The sequence below is a fragment of the Pelobates fuscus genome, chromosome 9 (assembly GCF_036172605.1).
Source record: "Pelobates fuscus isolate aPelFus1 chromosome 9, aPelFus1.pri, whole genome shotgun sequence".
In the NCBI taxonomy this organism is placed as follows: Eukaryota; Metazoa; Chordata; class Amphibia; order Anura; family Pelobatidae; genus Pelobates; species Pelobates fuscus.
In genome coordinates, this window is record NC_086325.1 from 157,672,844 (window position 1) to 157,691,077 (window position 18,234).

The 18,234-nt window shown below is 38.0% G+C and overlaps 1 protein-coding gene across 2 annotated transcripts in view; it reads left to right on the forward strand.

Moving 5' to 3' along the window:
• LOC134573240 (collagen alpha-1(V) chain-like) overlaps window positions 1–18,234 on the forward strand; it is a 185,796-nt gene that overhangs the window by 133,551 nt on the left and 34,011 nt on the right. For both annotated transcript variants that reach the window (XM_063432852.1, XM_063432853.1), the window contains exons 30-37: window positions 6,118–6,225; window positions 7,139–7,192; window positions 8,586–8,639; window positions 9,889–9,933; window positions 10,029–10,082; window positions 11,161–11,205; window positions 14,476–14,529; window positions 14,735–14,788. In XM_063432852.1, coding sequence (XP_063288922.1) covers window positions 6,118–6,225; window positions 7,139–7,192; window positions 8,586–8,639; window positions 9,889–9,933; window positions 10,029–10,082; window positions 11,161–11,205; window positions 14,476–14,529; window positions 14,735–14,788 — 468 coding nt within the window. The remainder of the gene's footprint in view (window positions 1–6,117; window positions 6,226–7,138; window positions 7,193–8,585; window positions 8,640–9,888; window positions 9,934–10,028; window positions 10,083–11,160; window positions 11,206–14,475; window positions 14,530–14,734; window positions 14,789–18,234) is intronic.

Sequence of the window (18,234 nt, forward strand, 5' to 3'; positions counted from 1 at the left end):
ATTAAACATGTTAAAAAATAAATTAAAAGTATTTTTTATATATATATAATATATATACATATTATATATATATGTAACGTCATACGTAATGTATTTTAATATTAATATATATATTAATATTAAAATACACTTAGTATGACGTTACATATATATAATATGTATATATATTATATATATATATAATAGATATATACACATATTATATATATATATATATATATATATATATATATATATACACGTATAATTACAATAATAAATAACTAAAATAATAAAATAAATAAATAAAATATTGAATTTTTTTTAATAAATTATATATTCATATGTCATTTCATTCTAACTGTATTTTGTTATTAATATATATATATATATATTGGTAACAAAATACACTTAGAATGACATTCTATATAAATCTATCTATATAAAAAATACAAATAACCACACATATATATATAGAGATAAATACATATAATTAAATAAAATATTACATTAGTATACACGTAGAATTTAAATACCTATAAATGCATATATATTAAAATTCTACGTGTATATTTAAGTAATCTTTTAACATAATTATGTGATTTGATTAAATAAAATTTGATTGACATGCCTGACAACACAGGGAGAAAGTGCAGAGAATTTAATTTGCAAGCACTATATTTGACCCTGTAACTCTCCAAGACACCATAAAACCTGTACATAGGGGGTACTGTTTTACTCGGGAGACTTCGCTGAACTCAAATATTAGTGTTTAAAACTGGTAAATTGTATTACAACGATGATATTTTAAGTAAAAGTGGCGTTTTTTGCATATTTTTTGCATATAAAGGGCACTTTTATGGACTATATTATTGTTGTAATATGTTTTACTGTTTTAAAACACTAATATTTGTGTTTAGTGAAGTCTCCCAAGAATAACAGTACCCCCCATGTACAGGTTTTATGGTGTTTTGGAAAGTTAGAGAGTCACATATAAGGCTTGCATTTCATTTTTTGACCTTTGAGACCGTATGGTAGCCGGTAAAAAAATAATTGCCCCCATGATGGCATACCATTTGCAAAAGTAGACAACCCAAGGTATTGCAAATGGGGTATGTCTAGTCATTTTTAGTAGCCACTTAGTCACAAACACTGGCCAAATATTAGTTTTTTGCTTTTTTCACACAAAAACAAATATGAACGCTAACTTTGGCCAGTGTTTGTCACTAAGTGGCTACTAAAAAAGACTAAACATACCCCACTTTCAATACCTTGGCTTGTCTAATTTTTCAAATGGTATGCCGTTATGGGGGTAATTCTCATTCCTGGGCTACCACACCAACTCAAAGGTAACATTACTAATCTGGAAAATTTCAATTTGAAAATGGAACGTTCTATATTTGACCCTGTAACTTTTCAAAACACCATAAAACCTGTTAATGGGGGGTACTGTTGTACTCGTGAGACATCGCTGATTACAAATATGTGCATTTTTTTTGCAGTAAAACCTTTTTTTTTTGTTGCAGTAACAGTATTATGACATTTACAGCTAAAATGTGAGGCAGAAACACAAATTTTATTCATAATAAATTATGTTTCGTATATAAATATTTGATATGAAATGAAAGCCCTGTTTCTCCTGAACAAAAATGATATATAATAAGTGTGGGTGCATTTAATATGAAAGAGGTGAATTACGGTTGAACAGACATATAGCGCAAATTCCCGTTTTTGTTTACGTTTTGTTTTGATCAGAACGTGTACTATTGACTCCGTCCTGAAAGGGTTAAGATGGCTGTCAATGTACATACTGCAATGCATGCTGGGAACATTTCGTGATGGAACACTGTTTTTTTTGCAAGTGCCTCTAAATTGTTTCCAACATCTATTTTCCTTGTAATTCAATATGTCCCACGCCTTCACCTCTATGAAGGTTTATTTGCTGTACAATTTAGAATATTGTTCATTTGTTGTGGATAAAAATATGAATCATTCATTTTTTTTTAATGATAGGATTGTATCTTTTCATATGTAAGGGAACGAAGATTACCACATATTTTCTGGTTTTGTTTAATGTAATATAATTTAAGAGGGCTGAGGCTGCTGCAATGCAATCTGTCTTTCTTTAATCCCATTTTATTCTGTTTGCATTGTACATATCCACGCATTTTTGTTTAATTTTTTTCAAATCTTCTTCACCCTGAAGTGATTAAAAGTACATCTTATAATTGCCCCATATTTTTCAACTTGACCAATTAGAAAAAAAAAAGAAGGAAAACTACCACAACAAGAGGACATAGTCTTAAATTAGAGGGACGAAGGTTTAAAAATAATATCAGGAAGTATTACTTTACTGAGAGGGTAGTGGCTGCATGGAATAGCCTTCCAGCTGAAGTGGTAGAGGTTAACACAGTAAAGGAGTTTAAGCATGCGTGGGATAAGCATAAGGCTATCCTAACTATAAGATAAGGCCAGGGACTAATGAAAGTATTTAGAAAACTGGGCAGACTAGATGGGCCGAATGGTTCTTATCTGCCGTCACATTCTATGTTTCTATTTTTCTATCCAATATAACTGTAAAACAGTGAGTTCGGAAAGTGTGTAAAGGGTAACTCCAAACACCAAAACCACTGCAGTTGCTTGTAGTATCGCTGTAAACTTTGGGGCTTGTTTACTAAACAGTGAATCATGATGAGTTAAAAATCTAGAGGTTTATTAATACTCACTAACATGGGAATTGACAGGACAATTGGACAAAAAGAAATGGAAGAAAATATACAACTATTGGCTATTTTTACTTTAAAAATACACTTCGGAGTGTATTGCAAGATTAAAACAAAGTAATTACATTGGAAAAATTCTCCAACAAACCTGTTTTTCCAGTTTGATTATTTCTGTCTGAATGTACATATGTTTTTCAACTCAGCACAAGTCACTGTTTAGTGCATAACTCCTTAGATTTTTCTCACATTTTAAATGTAATTATCCCATAATGTATCACAGACTAGAAAAACATCATAGGTTTTGGATAGAACCGCTGCATTTGGAGGTTCTAAAGGTATAATCCATAAATTAATTAACTGATAGCCTATCCTAACCCACGTAGTGGACAGAACTGTTAATTGACTTGTCAAAATCAATGGCAACATCCTATCAACCTGTTTTTGCAATTAATTATTTGAAGTAGTATTTTATTTTCTGCTGGCATTGCCCCAGTTATTAAAAGGTGAGAAAACCAAATTGAATTAACACCCTACATTCAGAACTGAAATTGTCACATAGAAACAGAATGTGACGGCAGATAAGAACCATTCGGCCCATCTAGTCTGCAAAATTTTCTAAATACTTTCATTAGTCCCTGACCTTATCTTATAGTTAGGATAGCCTTATGCCTATCCCACGCATGCTTAAACTCCTTTACTGTGTTAACCTCTACCACTTCAGCTGGAAGGCTATTCCATGCATCCACTACCCTCTCAGTAAAGTAATACTTCCTGATATTATTTTTAAACCTTTGCTCCTCTTGTTCTGGTAGTTTTTCTTCTTTTAAATATATTTTCCTCCTTTACTGTGTTGATTCCCTTTATGTATTTAAATGTTTCTATCATATCCATGAACCAATTTAGTAGCCCTTCTCTGAACTCTCTCTAAAGTATCAATATCCTTCTGGAGATACGGACTCCAGTACTGCGTACAGTACTCCAAGTGAGGTCTCACCAGTGTTCTGTACAATGGCATGAGCACTTCCCTCTTTCTACTGCTAATACCTCTCCCTATACAACCAAGCATTCTGCTAGCATTTCCTGCTGCTCTATTACATTGTCTGCCTACCTTTAAGTCATCAGAAATAATCACCCCTAATCCCTTTCCTCAGATGTTGAGGTTAGGACTCTATCAAATATAACTACCATTATGGGCGGATATAGGGATTTCTTTTTTCCAATGTGATATTGAGTGATTTTTCAACCGATCTACACAGAGAAAGGTCATTGAAAAGGTTGTTGAATAACTGCTTCTAACTGCCTCTAGGTTTGCTAATGTTCTTCTGCCTTAGTCATTTATTAGCTACTAGGACCAGTGGCGTACATACCAGGGTCGCAGGGGTCGCGGCTGCGACCGGGCCCGGCCCACCAGGGGGCCCGGCCGCCCCTGCGACCCGGTATGTAGCCACTGGGCCAGCCTCTTCTCCTGGGGGGCCCTAGAGCCGGCCACCTCCGGGCCCCCCGAGGCTGGCCCTGCTGCCACCCGGCTGGCCGGTCCTGCGGGCGCGCGAGGGAGCATTCTCCCCTGAGTGCTTCCTCTTCAGCTCCCTCGCGCACCGCATAGGGATGCCGGCGCCGGAAGATGACGTCATCTTCCGGCGCCGGTATCAGTACGCGGCGCGCGAGGGAGCTGAAGAGGAAGCACTCAGGGGAGAGTGCTCCCTCGCGCGCCCGCCAGCCTGACTGCCCGCCGGGTGACCGGACCCCCAGGAGCCCAGCAGCACCACTGGACCCCAGGGAATCCCCTCAGCACTCCAAAAGGTAAGGAGGCTGGGGGGATTAAATACAAAAAAACGTTAGTGTGTGTAAGTGTTAGTGTGTGTAAGTGTGAGTGTTAGTGTGTGTTAGTGTGAGTGTGAGTGTTAGTGTGTGTGTGTGTGTGTTAGTGTTAGTGTCTGCTAGTGAGTGTCAGTGAGTATGTTACTGTGTGTGTCTGTTACTGTGTGTGTTAGAGTGTGTGTGTCTGCTAGTGAGTGTCAGTGATTGTGTTACTGTGTGTGTCTGTTACTGAGTGTGTTTGTGTGTGTGTTAGTGAGTCTGTTTGATGTCTGTTAGTGAGTGTGTGTTTGTCAGTGAGAGTGTATGTTTTGTAAGTGTGTGTATGTATGTCTGTCGCTGAGTGTGTCTCTGTCAGTAAATGTGTGTGTCTGTTAGCTAGTGTGTATGCGTCTGTTCGTGAGAGTGTGTGTGTGTCTTCAGCACTTACCTTTCTCCAGCGCCGGACTCCCTTGGCGCAGGGGAACCCTCCGCCTCTCGGCTCCGAATGCGCATGCGCGGCAAGAGCCGCGCACGCATTCAAACCGCCCATAGGAAAGCATTACTCAATGCTTTTCTATGGACGTTCAGTGTCTTGGAATCGCGGAAGCGCCTCTAGCGGCTGTCAGTGAGACAGCCACTAGAGGCTGGATTAACCCTCAGTGAAACATAGCAGTTTCTCTGAAACTGCTATGTTTTCAGCTGCAGGGTTAAAACCAGAGGGACCTGACACCCAGACCACTTCATTGAGCTGATGTGATCTGGGTGTCTGTAGTGGTCCTTTAAGTGTGTGCATCTGTATGCACTGGCGTACATACCGCGGTCACAGGGTTCGCAGCCCTGCAACCCCTGCGACCAGGTGCCCGCCGCAATGTGTTGCGGCCCCGGTCCGCCAGAGTAAGCGCGGGGGGTTGGGGGGGGCCCACGGATCAATTTTCGCACCGGGGCCCCATGGGTCATGTGTACGCCACTGACTAGGACCTCCAAGGGTGGCCAAAAGTTACATCCTTGAATGTAGATATTACTAGAGCTCCAGTGATGCCTTGTCATCAGTTGGCGAAAGCATCCTGTGAGTTATACAGGGATCCATACCTGCTCTACTGGGAGCACAATTGTGATCTTTATAACACATGATAGAACTTACCAGGACAGAAATAGGCTTGCTGATTCAGTAGGAGAATGTGTATTGCTGGATTTAACTTTTTTTTTTTGCGAAACGTGTTGTGACTTGTCTTTAACCAATGTCTTATATGTGGTTTTCTTTCATGCATTATTTTTCAATGTGAACACATAAAACTATGTGAAATCTTATCTGGTACTAAATGCCAAAATTGTATGTGTTTTTTCGCTCAAGAGTCAAAATGAGATTGGCTGTGGTAGCACACCAGTGATCAGCTGATTCTGTGCAATCCCACTTACTCATTGTGAAGCTATGTATCCCGATAGTAGCTCCCCGATTCCTCAAATGGGCCCTACCTTGATCTGCAAACCAAATCACAATGTTCTCTTTTTCATGCCACCTTAGTTACACTCCCTCCTTCCATTTCTCCGCAAGTTCTGTAGCAGTAACCTAGAGATTTGTGTCTGATGCTCATATTTTAACTCTTTGCTTTATTCACAGGGTGAAATTGGCCCTCATGGCCCCAGAGGTGAGGATGGACCTGAAGGACCTAAGGGAAGAGGTGGTCCAAATGGAGAAAATGGCCCTCTTGGTCCTGCCGGTGAAAAGGTACATTTGTTAAATTGGGTAAAAATTGGCAACATAATCGAAAAAGAAAATTTCATGCTTCTGGAAACATTAAAGCTACATTTTCCCATCATGAAACAGTTAAAAAAATTTATATTTTTAGAAGGATACCAGAGTAACATTAATTATACCTACTGTTGTTCTACACACCCCACTCTCTGCTTCCGACCTCTCCAGTGCGCTGATTATGCCACCTTCTTATCAGACGTTATTCTGACAGATGATATACGAGATTTTGGAAAGTGCTGGCATTTTTACTTTGTATTTGTACTTTAAGTGATAGGTCTGAAACATTCTAATAAATGAGCGGAGAGGTGGAGGAGCGTTGGGATAAAGTGCACTTGGTTTGAGGCGTTTTATAATTGCCTATCCTAGATAATAGTTGGGACGACCGCTCCCGTGCCTTTGCCACATCATTAAAATTTGTTATCAGTCCTGTATCGTATCCCAAAGAGAGCAGAGAGCTGAAAAAAAATGATTTTGCAGACTGTACTGCTGATACAGTAATTGGCTCACATCCTGATCCCTTGTAGTTTAACGGTGAATGATATAACCTAGCGGTTCCTGAAAGCTGGAATATAATGAGAAGAAAAAATGAAGAAGCTGATATCTTCTCTTTAATGAACCTCCCTTATTTTCCTGCTAAATAGGGAATTAAATACCATTAAAGCAGTGATATCATCTAAGGGTTCTTCTTGGAGACACCATAAATTGTTAACGTTACAGGGCAATCAAGCTGTATTTGTACTTGTATGAGCGTGTTGAGAAGGACGTTGGTTGGGTTTCTAAATGGGGAACCATGTGTATCTTATTCTGTATTTAACAATACATGGCACTTGGCAGATCGGCTGGTACATATTTTAAGTTAACGTGTCTTTGCTTCATTGTGTTTTAGGGAAAACTTGGTGTTCCAGGTTTACCCGGATACCCAGGAAGACAAGGTCCAAAGGTAATGCAGTGCTGTCGATGGACTCTGTCAATGAGTTTGAAGACATTTAACGGGACTCTGTCATGAAACAGAATATTAAAACAATATCTATGCATGTGCGTTTGGAATCTGGTGTTGCGAAATATAATATGTTGTGCTGTTTATCCCAGGAATAACCAGCAGATAAATATCCAGCTGTTTTGGTAATACAGTAACCATGATGCTTTGCTTGCCCTATGACAGGCAGCAGCACACCACTTGAGTTGTAGTTCTAAAGTAGCCGGAGAACCACCTATCCATACTCATCTTTTCCGCTTTCCCATTTAATGATCATGCATCTTGATCTCTATTGATGACCTTCATTCTGAAGAACATTCACACTAAGGTCAAAGGATCAACAGGAGTGGACTCGTATAGATGCAATGTATCACTTTGGAAATAAATTGAGACAAATATTCCCAGAAATATTTCAGAAAAGATAAAGAAAACAAAAATATTTCTAAGAAAAAAAACATAGGGTGTAGTTTCTATTTCACTAGAATATATAGTATAGTATAGATGTTAGATAGACAGACAGACAGATAGACAAAGGGATAGGCAGAAGGCCTAGACAGATGTAAGACATATACATTAACAGACAGATATGGCTGTCAAAACTTTTTAGATCCAGTTACATAGGGAAATTGGCAAATTTGTTTCAAGTTGTCCCTGATAATCCTGAGGATTAATAAGTACCGTAGTTTAAAATTCACATTTAACATTTTTTAAAAAAATATGTATTATATTCCATTTACTATTGTTTTGCATATTTTGTTTTATTGGTTTAATCTCATACAGCAGGCCATTAATTGGTTTCTCACAATCCCTCTGCGTTTCGCAGACTTGATGATACAGAATAAAAATGTTATCCCCCCCCCCACACCAAAAAATAAAAAGGTTGCATTTTGCAAATAGTAATGATCACTTCATCTGCTAAATGGCATTAAAATAATGGTAATAAAAGACTGTGACCTTTTATGAGACATATACTATTTTAATGCTAATCGCTGAAGGTCTAGCTGACAGGTATTAATGCTAATTGCACAGAGAGCATGCTGGGATTGATACTTTGTTTGTACAATGCATGTATCATGTTATTTCCCTAACATCCTGTAACCCCTTCCACGCCAGAGTAATGTCTAAACGAATAACTTAGCCACTCTTATACTTAATAAATAAATAAACAAAACAAAAATATTTCTCTGCATTAACCCTTCCAATGGCACTCTTCAAATACGCTGTAGAGCTTAATCTTTCTGATATTTAGACATCATTATTTCTACACTACAATAGATAAAAATAATAATAAAAAAAATAGAAAAAGTTTTCAGAATATATTATGTCATAGTAACTTTCTTTCTTGTATTGCCACAAGGGTTCGATTGGATTCCCAGGATTTCCAGGATCAAACGGAGAGAAAGGCACACGGGTAAGTGTTCTGGTGTCGGTTTGTTGGTACACAATTAATTCAGGCACTATTGTGTGCTTCTAGGCATTATTACATCCTAACTGTAGGTAAGGAAAAGACGTGATGCCACATTCCATCAATGAAAACGCGCATAGTGAAAAACAATGTCAAAGTTATCATTAGGAAGATGCTACACTTTGTTAGACCGACTAAACCTTCTGTTCAAAATTTGCCCCACACAGTCATCAAATGATAATATAGTGATATAGATTAAAGAACGATCAACAGGTACACCCATTCAGACATCTCTAAATTTGTTGCTTGTCAAAAGGAGGCACAAATATTTAATCATTAACGATTCCTATGTAGCGAATTACCTCTAGTGCTTTGTCCAGTCCTGTTAATGAACAGTTTACCAAAGATTTGTTTGTTTTGGCCATGTATAAGTTTGTCTCATTTTATTATATTTCCCTTTTGAGATGGCACAGTTTATTCATTTCGAAAGTAAATTATCTTAAAAAGTGTCCTTCAGATTCGAAGAAATCTGTAAAAGTTAAACATAAAAATTTAAAGTGAGCTTTTTGTGCCAGCCGTCAATGTATGGCATGCATCTTTCTGCATTGATGGGTTTGCAAAGTTTTAGAGAGTTTATGCACACAGGTGACTTAGTTAAGAGTAAGTAAGAAAGAAAGTAGCTTTGCCTTCTTTGAACAAGTAGGTCACATTTTAAACTGTATCACATTAGAGTTTGACATCTTACTAAGGCCTCAATTTAATATATTTGAATCATCATCGGTAATTATTCCAATCTGTTAGAAAATATAACATTTTTTCAAATAACTTTATCTACAAAAATGACTTATGTAGATAAATATTTTTTAAGTTTTTTTCTAACAGATGGAACTACCGTAATTTCCGATGCTGATTTATTAATTAAATTGAGACCTAACTTTGTGTAACATTGTGTCGTTGTTTATTTTTTTCTTTGTTCTTTATGTGAAACCATAATTCTTACTGGTCCTCCAAGCCATCTTTAAATCTTATTGGTTTTTAATTTATTCCTTAAATCCCTACATTTCTAAAATCCCATAGATATTATAAGTGTTCATTAAATTCCATTGTTTTTTTTCTGTGCCTACCATGAATCCCAAGTGTCATACATGCCTTCTGTAAAACCTTCTAAGCTTCCACTTCATTCCTAAATTCTATTGATCCTCACTGTCTTCTTCCATGGTTAATGGCTATTGTTTTTGTTAATCTTTTTCTATAGGGAACCCCTGGGAAACCGGGTCCAAGGGGGCAACGAGGTCCAACGGTAAGATATTTACATGTTTTACATTTCATAGAATCTCTTCCCAGTATTTTGAATGTACACAGCCAAACTAACGCTATGTCTTGTGCTTTCTTAAGGGTCCACGTGGGGAAAGAGGTCCAAGGGGAACAACCGGAAAGCCAGGCCCCAAGGTAAATAGAGGAGAACTGATTATCTTTGTCTTTAATACAGCAACGTTCCGTCACCAATGTCAATGTTGCATTTCTTTGAGCTCTAAGAACTTATTCTACCAACTTGGGCCTTGGTTCTGTAATTATACTCTCAAATTCTTTGCGTGGAGTACATGAATCAATGTGATAGGGGCTTGTTTGGTAAGCAGGTCCTATTTGTTCCTAATGAGGAATACAGCTAAATTTCATTGTGGCAAGTAGAATGTAAGATGCCCTTATTCTCTTCACAAAGGAAGTGAATAAATTCAGTTTAATGAAACGCCAAATGAAATATGATCAGATTTCCACTGGGTGGAAGCCCTCCTGTACTTGAGATCTGAGTGATCCATTGCTTAGACATCATCATCAAGGTCAAATTCTCAACTGGGGATTCTCAAATAAGTTCCTAAAGAAGACCTATGATCTAGAACAGTGGTAGATCTAGAATGTAGAAGGATCCTAGTATCTAGATCATACCCATGAAACATTTTACCTTTGCTGGTCTAAGTTTGACAGATTGATTTGGCAATCTCTGTTCTAGATGAATATTTAACCTTTTTAAAACCCATCTTACATTTTACATGGATTAGTCGGAATAGTTTAATTGATTCTTTTTTTAACCTATTAAGGCATCAATGTAATTTTTTTTATTAGTTATTATTTAACATTGCGAAACATATTTCAATATTTTGATATGTTTTATGTTTTGATATATACTTTTTCCTATAATATATATTTTCCTATATTTTATTTAATAAATCCTTTAGAATGCTTATCCCAAAATATGAAATAATTTGAAAAACGTACCCAACAGTATTAAATCGAGGCCTAAACACTCTGGCGTTTTTGTTTTTTCATTTTGCTTCAATTTTTTTGTCTCAATCATTCCAAAGTAAATACATATTCTTTATAAATGTGCTAGGGCTTTTAGAAGGATGCTTCTCAAAGTAATTTAGACAGCCTGAACTCCATGTCTATTCATATGCTTATAAAGAGAGCATTTGTATCAAGCCAGTTCTGTTAATACCTGTAACAAAATGTCATTGTCTTTGTTTTACAGGGTAATTCTGGAGGGGATGGCCCTGCTGGTCCTCCTGGTGAGAGGGTAAGTGTTGTCATGTTAAACAAATCAGTAACAGAGACACATATGTAATTATCAATTATTCTTCAACAGGCGGAAACATTCTCCTAGCTAGATAATTAATAATTTATATTATATAAATCTATAGATATTGTATTTATTTAAAATATGGCATGGTTTCCTGGGGAAACCACTGGATACAATAATGTGGTCATACCCAGAAGGGCCCCCTCCTGGTGGCCTAAATGATCCATCATTGAACCAGTGTTTAGCGTGATCACGCTTGCTATCACAACTGCATGTCTACACACAAGATGTTCTTAGGGAAAGTATCAGTTATACAACGAAAACCATTTTTTACAGGATTTAAGTTGGTTTAAAAAAAATAAATACATTTTTTTCTATGAAAGTGCCACATCTCCCATCATGCTCCACAGTTGGTCGAGAACCTGTCCTTTTAAACACTGTGACATGATCACAGTATATAGTAGGAACTGCAGGCTAACTGCAGGTTAAAAAAACAAACAAACAAACAAACAAACACATATCACTATATTGTGATATTTATGATGACCTTTTGTTATGTAGCAAAGGAATTTTGTTATGAAAATCATCTAAAAATATGTTCAGATATACCCATATATCTTTTTTATTCCTTTCTTGTGAAAATAATGAGATTTTGGTTTGAATATTATTCACATAGCTGATCAAATGAGAAATTCTATAAAACTGACAGTTTCAAGTGATTATTTAATCAAGTCAACTTGGAAACAAATTCCAGTAATATCCTAACCGGGAGAAACATTAGCCTATACTTAGATATAGGTACTTAATTTATTTAGTTTGGGTGGGTTTGTCAATAGGATTTAGCCTTTTTTCATATTAGGGCAAAGTTTATCTACTACTAAATCATAAAGGACATTTATTTAAATTCATCAACCAAACTTGTATTTTTTATAGTAAAAATGAAAAATAGCTCAAAAGTGCAGGTAGGGAGATAAGTGGGACATAGAGGGAGCAACGCTATATGCAATCACAGTGATCATGGAGGGCAAGTTTCATTTTTTATTTAAAGAACAAGCGAAATGCTTGTGTGTGAGCTCACAGGACTGAAAGATTGCTGACTTGCAGCAGTTTTTTTAAAAGACACCCAGAAGGCGGCTGCTAATCATTTTAGCAGTCCTGTAGTTTGTCGGTATTGGGCACTCAATTGCACATCAGTTTCAAGACAGATAACAAGTACCCAGAGGAGCCATCACTCTTTAGGATTTTCAGACCAGGTATATGGTAAACGCTGCCCTTTCTGTGCAATGTGGCTTGTGAAATGCATTAAAAAGCCATTATTTACCTCCCATAGCTTGCTGCAGGCAACATTGCAAGGGCATAATAACTGGTCAGAGAACAAATAAGGATAACACAGGAGAAAGATTCTGTAGTCAGAAATGGCGAGAATTCAGACAGAGACACAAGGATACATTGTACCCCAAAGGTTTTTCTTGTACTCTGAAGGGTTGAAAATTAATTATTTTAAGATCACAGGTCAAAGGAATCATATCCATTGAACAATACGTAGAATCCGTAGAATCAAGTAATATATAGCAACCAAAGTCTTCACAACCAAAGTCGAGATTTTTAAGGTTTATGATGCCCGGGAAAACCAACACTTAGGCCATGTTGTCCATCGAAGGGCAATTCACTATCTTGCACTTTAACTTCATCTTCTCGTGGCCTCCCTTATTACGTTAATCTACATCTCTCCAAATTGTCCAGTTTCCCCCAATCCAATGTATTCTAACTGAATAAGCCAGACTGGATCAATCTTAGGAAAGATAATCGTACCAGTTCATGTCAGTCAAGGAATAATGATTATCTACCTGTCCTTTGCTTTCCTGTAAATGGGCTTGGACATTTGAATGGAATTGACAGATTGCGAATTCCAAGCTTTGGAATTTAGTAAATTCAGTTTCACTCAAAGACTTTGTATCTAAAATTTGCCCAGATGTGAAATGGGCCTTACATTTGATAACCCCCCCTACCCCCCATCCAAAACAAAGCATTGAATACGCCTTGATACAAGTCTGCAAGAAATATGTACCAGTAACAACAATTACAACATATTTAAAATAGACTGGTTAGGAAAGCAAATGCCCAGTGGAGATAACAATTTGGGCTAAACGTACCTTCTTATCAGTTATCTTAAGTATCTCCCTCCTGTTTGATGATGACATGTTTCCAGCCCCCCCCAATCCCCAACAATCTGTTTCCAACTATGAATGCTAAAGAAACAAAGGCCTGTGTGAAATGAGTTGGAGACAGGAGCCATCCAGTAGCTCTCAGGTAGACATCCGACAATGACTGCATGGCTCCATCCAGCAGACACGCAAACGCTTTTTGTCCTTAATACCTGCTAGCAGTTTAAGCTGGAGAGGGTATGGCATATATCCTTGCTGCATGGCACCATGAAAAAAAAAAAAACATAGTTGGGAAAATAAACAAATAAATAATGCAGTAGATTGTACGTGTTGTCAGAATTTGTTCTAATTAAATTAGAACAAGCAGTTTGAGCTCTGGTGTCTCATGCTGACTCTAAAATTCCATTTTCTTTTTTCTTTTTAACTTTATGCAGAGGTGTATAAACCTCCTATATAAACATATAAACATTTGCAAACCACAATACATTTATTATCATTATTATTATTATATAATGTGGTATTGATTTAAAGCTGCATTTCACCTTCATTGGTCTACATCAGGGCTAGACAACCTTCAGCACTCCAGATGTTGTGGACTTTGCCAGCATTATAGCTCTAAGATTATTATGGGAGGTGTAGTAACAGCTGGAATGCTGAATGAGATTTTGTTATGTCGTTGAATGAAGGTGTCCTCACAAGTAATGATTTAGAGTGTTCTGGTGTTGCGTTGTAGATGTTGCTCAGTTGTCCTGTACCACAATTCCTAATCGCTTGAGACCAACACTAGAACTCACTCTGCAGTGGAAGATTTCATTCCAAGAGTCTAGCATAAGAACTTATAACTGCAAAATGTTCTGACAACACCAAGTAGCTGTTCAAATGCTCAGCATGTCATCCCACGGTGCCTTATACGTCAATGCGTTTTAGCTCCATATAATCTGTTTACCAGTAGGTAACACCAGTGGCTTTCATTCCAGCTTTGAGAAGTTGCATTGCAGCTGCATGTGACAGCCTTCGCAACATTGTTTACACAATACTTTTCACAAAAAATATCCAGTTTGATACTTTATGTCTATGTTCTTACACATGTTCTGTACCACAGGGACCACCTGGACCTCAAGGACCCACTGGATTTCCAGGACCGAAGGGCCCCCCTGTAAGTAGAGCATGCTTGTTATTTTCCAAAAATGTACCTAATAAAATCTGTGATTTTGTTTCTTACTGAAAACCATGATGAATTGATATTAATCCCATCTACAAAACTATTGAATTGGACTCTTTGCATCATCTTATACAGTGATTTGTTTTAGAAAGTGCTTTTGTTGACCATATTTTTTTTTCTCTGTATTCTATCTATATAGGGTCCGCCAGGGAAAGATGGATTACCTGGTCATCCTGGACAGAGAGGTGAAACTGTGAGTAAATGACAGATGGTCGTCTTCATCCTTACATCTGACCTCCACCGGTCGAGTGGTTCCTCTAAACCATTCCCTGTAGATGAGGAGATGTTGCTGCACTTTTCTACACCTGGCATATGTCTCTTCATCTACATAGAAGGGTCTACAGAAATCACCCAATTTTGCCCGGTCAAGTCAGGGTAACGATGTTTGTTAGAGATGGTAGAACTACAGACAGCAAAAACTAAGAACAGTTTCTTCCTAATTCAAGTTTTCGAGATGCACCAGTATGGCATGTATTTACAGTATCCTCCTTACCTATGCACAGGTGCACTGTTGAAGTGATTAGGTCATTGATACAACCATCTGTGGTGGCGTGGAGATATCTGTGAAATGTGCAATTCTGGTGTAGCTTGATGACTGTGCTTTTGGGGGGATACTGGCCAAGGTGATCTGCATGAATGTCTACCGGATCCAAAACACAACAAAACAAATCATGATCCATGTAGTGTACAATAAGTGTACAATGTAATATATTTTACACAAAAACAATTGGTTCAAGATTTATCACATTTTTAAATTTTCAGGAGCTTTGTTATATGGTGGGTATGGTGGTCAGACAGAAAACAAACCTGAAATAGACGCTACCTGTCTATTTAGTTATATATCTGTGCCAGTCATCTCCTTTACTTTCAATATAAGGTATTGTCCTCAGACTAGACAGTATAAGGTATTGTTGTCGTCCCTAAAAAATGTATCTTCACCTGTGTGCCTTAACCCCTTTTGTTTAAATTCTTACTCCCTATTGTGTTTTATATCCCATTTTTCAAATGTCTTATCCCCATTCCCCCTTTGTGTGTCTTACACCTCCCTACTGTATTTTATCCCTTGTGTGTCTCTTACAACCTCCCTTGTGTATCTTTTGCTTCCTTCAGCCCCTTTTTCTCTCTCTTTCTGACCCCCAGCCATTTTGTGTGTCTTTCATCCCCCTGCCCCTTTCTGTGTCTCTTCCCCCCGTGTGTCTCTGGATGTCTCTTTGTGCCCCCAATATCCTTCCTGTGCCTTTCATTGTCCCCCCTCTTGTTCCTTTTATTGTCTCCCCTCCTGAACCTTTCAAAGTCCTCCTCCGCTCCTGTGCCTTTAAATGTCCCCCCTCCCCTCCTGTCCCTTTCATTGTCCTCCCCTCCCCTCTTGTACATTTCATTACCCTCTCTCCTGTATGTTTCATAGCCCCTCTCCCCTTCTGTATCTATTATTGTTTTACCCTCCTGTACCTATTATTGTCCCCCCTCCCCTCCTTTACCTATTATTGTCCCCCTCCCCTCCTGTAACTTTTATTGCATCCCTTCCCCTCCTGTAACTTTTATTGCCTCCCCTTCCCCTCTTGTATCTATTATTGTCCCCCCTCCCGTATCATTTATTGCCATCCCTCCCCTCCTGTACCTATTATTCTCCCCCCTCCCCTCCTGTAACTTTTATTGCCCCCCCTACCCTCATGTATCTATTTTGGTCCCCCTCCCCTCCTGTACCTATTATTGTTCCCCATCCCCTCATCTACTTATTATTGTCCCCCCTCCCGTACCTTTTTATTGTCCCCCCCTTTGTACCTATTATTGTTCCCCACTCCCCTCCTGTATCAGTTATTGCCCCCCCTCCCGTCGTTCTCCATACCTCTGATTGTGCCCCCACGCACCTCCATCCATGTGGCTGAGCGGGCAGTCCACGGAGGATCCGGTTTGCTGTCCCGGTCTAACAGGAAGTAGTTTGTTGTATTTCCTGTCAGACCGGGTAGGTTGCGGTCCATCCTCTCGGCCATGCTACATGCAGTGACCCACAGGACGAGAGCCCTGCGAAGGGTGCTTTCCTCCTGCCAGTCACCCACAGATCGCGCCCCCTGGGTAGCGCCAGGCCTGACCGTATTTTATTATTCTATTATTCCATATGAGTTTATTGTTCCCCATACATTTGCAATAATTTTGATAAAAATATTGGTCAGTAGTATAGTGAGTAAGATAAAAGTGTAGGTGTCTTTTTAAAGGCAACAACAATTAGAGAGAACCATTAAAGAATTCTATATTGGGCATCATCCTATGTTCTACCATGTCAAGGATCATATACGTTGCTTCTTGGCTTACATTACAAAGCCGTTAGGTAAATAACTTCCTGCTTCTGGCTTGTATGCGCTGATTGACCACGAAAACCCTTTTGCAACTTTTTATCCGGATGGCTTATACAAGGCTGCTCGCTCCCTCACTGGAGGTATACGGCTTGGCCAGTTGTAAGAGGATGCATTGCTCAGATACAAGCCTGTATTTCTGATGAGGCATGCAAAAGGTATGATCCTATAATAACCTTTATTCTTTTCTGTTCTGGCCCTCTAACTCAATTAAGTGTCTCTGCCAAAAACTGAGCACTGTTAGCTGTGAACTTATTCAGTCATCTCTTCAAGAAGGTTAGCTAAGAGGCCCCATAGTCAAGTGATGGATAATCTTTAAAACTCAATTACCTTTGGGTTTTTCACTAAAAACAGAAAATGAGGAGAATTGAGAAGGGATTTGCAAATTTTAGGCCAAATTCTCCAACTTGACTATTTGTCCCGCTAGCCTACTGTGACCTAAAATGTCCAGTTCCTGTTTCAATGATTGACTCCACTTATTGCTGCCAACTATCATCAAATTTCCAAATTTTGTTTTTAAAAAATGTATTACATCTAATAAAAAGGTAATTATATTTTAAAAAAAGTATATTGTAATAGTCTAGATGGATGCCTTCCATCTTGAAGTGTCGATAAACGACATGGGCACTCTAATCTCATAAATTGATGACTGGACGGAAGTACCCTGCCTTTTTTTCGAACTAAACATATGTTGCTGAAAAAAACATCCACGGTCCATGGCAAAATAATTTTTTTGGTGACAATTTAGCTTTTTTTTTTGGGTTGAGCAGCCAAGTTGGGTCAAACTCTACTGTTATCTGACCAGCTGCTGCTAAACCTAACTTGCCTGCTGTTGTGATTGCTCCATGTGAAACTGCAGCAGCCAACAAGTTAGGTTTAGCAGCAGTTGGTCAGATAACACTAGAGTCTGATCCAACCAACATGGCCGCTCAGCCAGATAAAAAGTAAAATTATCTCAAGCGAAATCAATATATATAATTTTTTAGAAAATGTGATGACAATTGTCCCTTAAGGTCAGACATACAATTGGAGTGCCAGAGATTAGCGATACTTTCATTGAACTTTGCATGATAAATATTTACCATTACTATAAAAATTTTGGCTTTGACATGCAGCACAGAAGTTACACTGTGTTTTAAGCATTTACAGAATAATAAAATATTCTTACCTTACACTGATTGATGTCAGAATACACAAACAAAAATGTATTAATCTTTACGCAAACCACAATTTTCATTGTAATCGACAGAGACTCCCATTTTAATGTGATCTTTATGTGAATTATTGA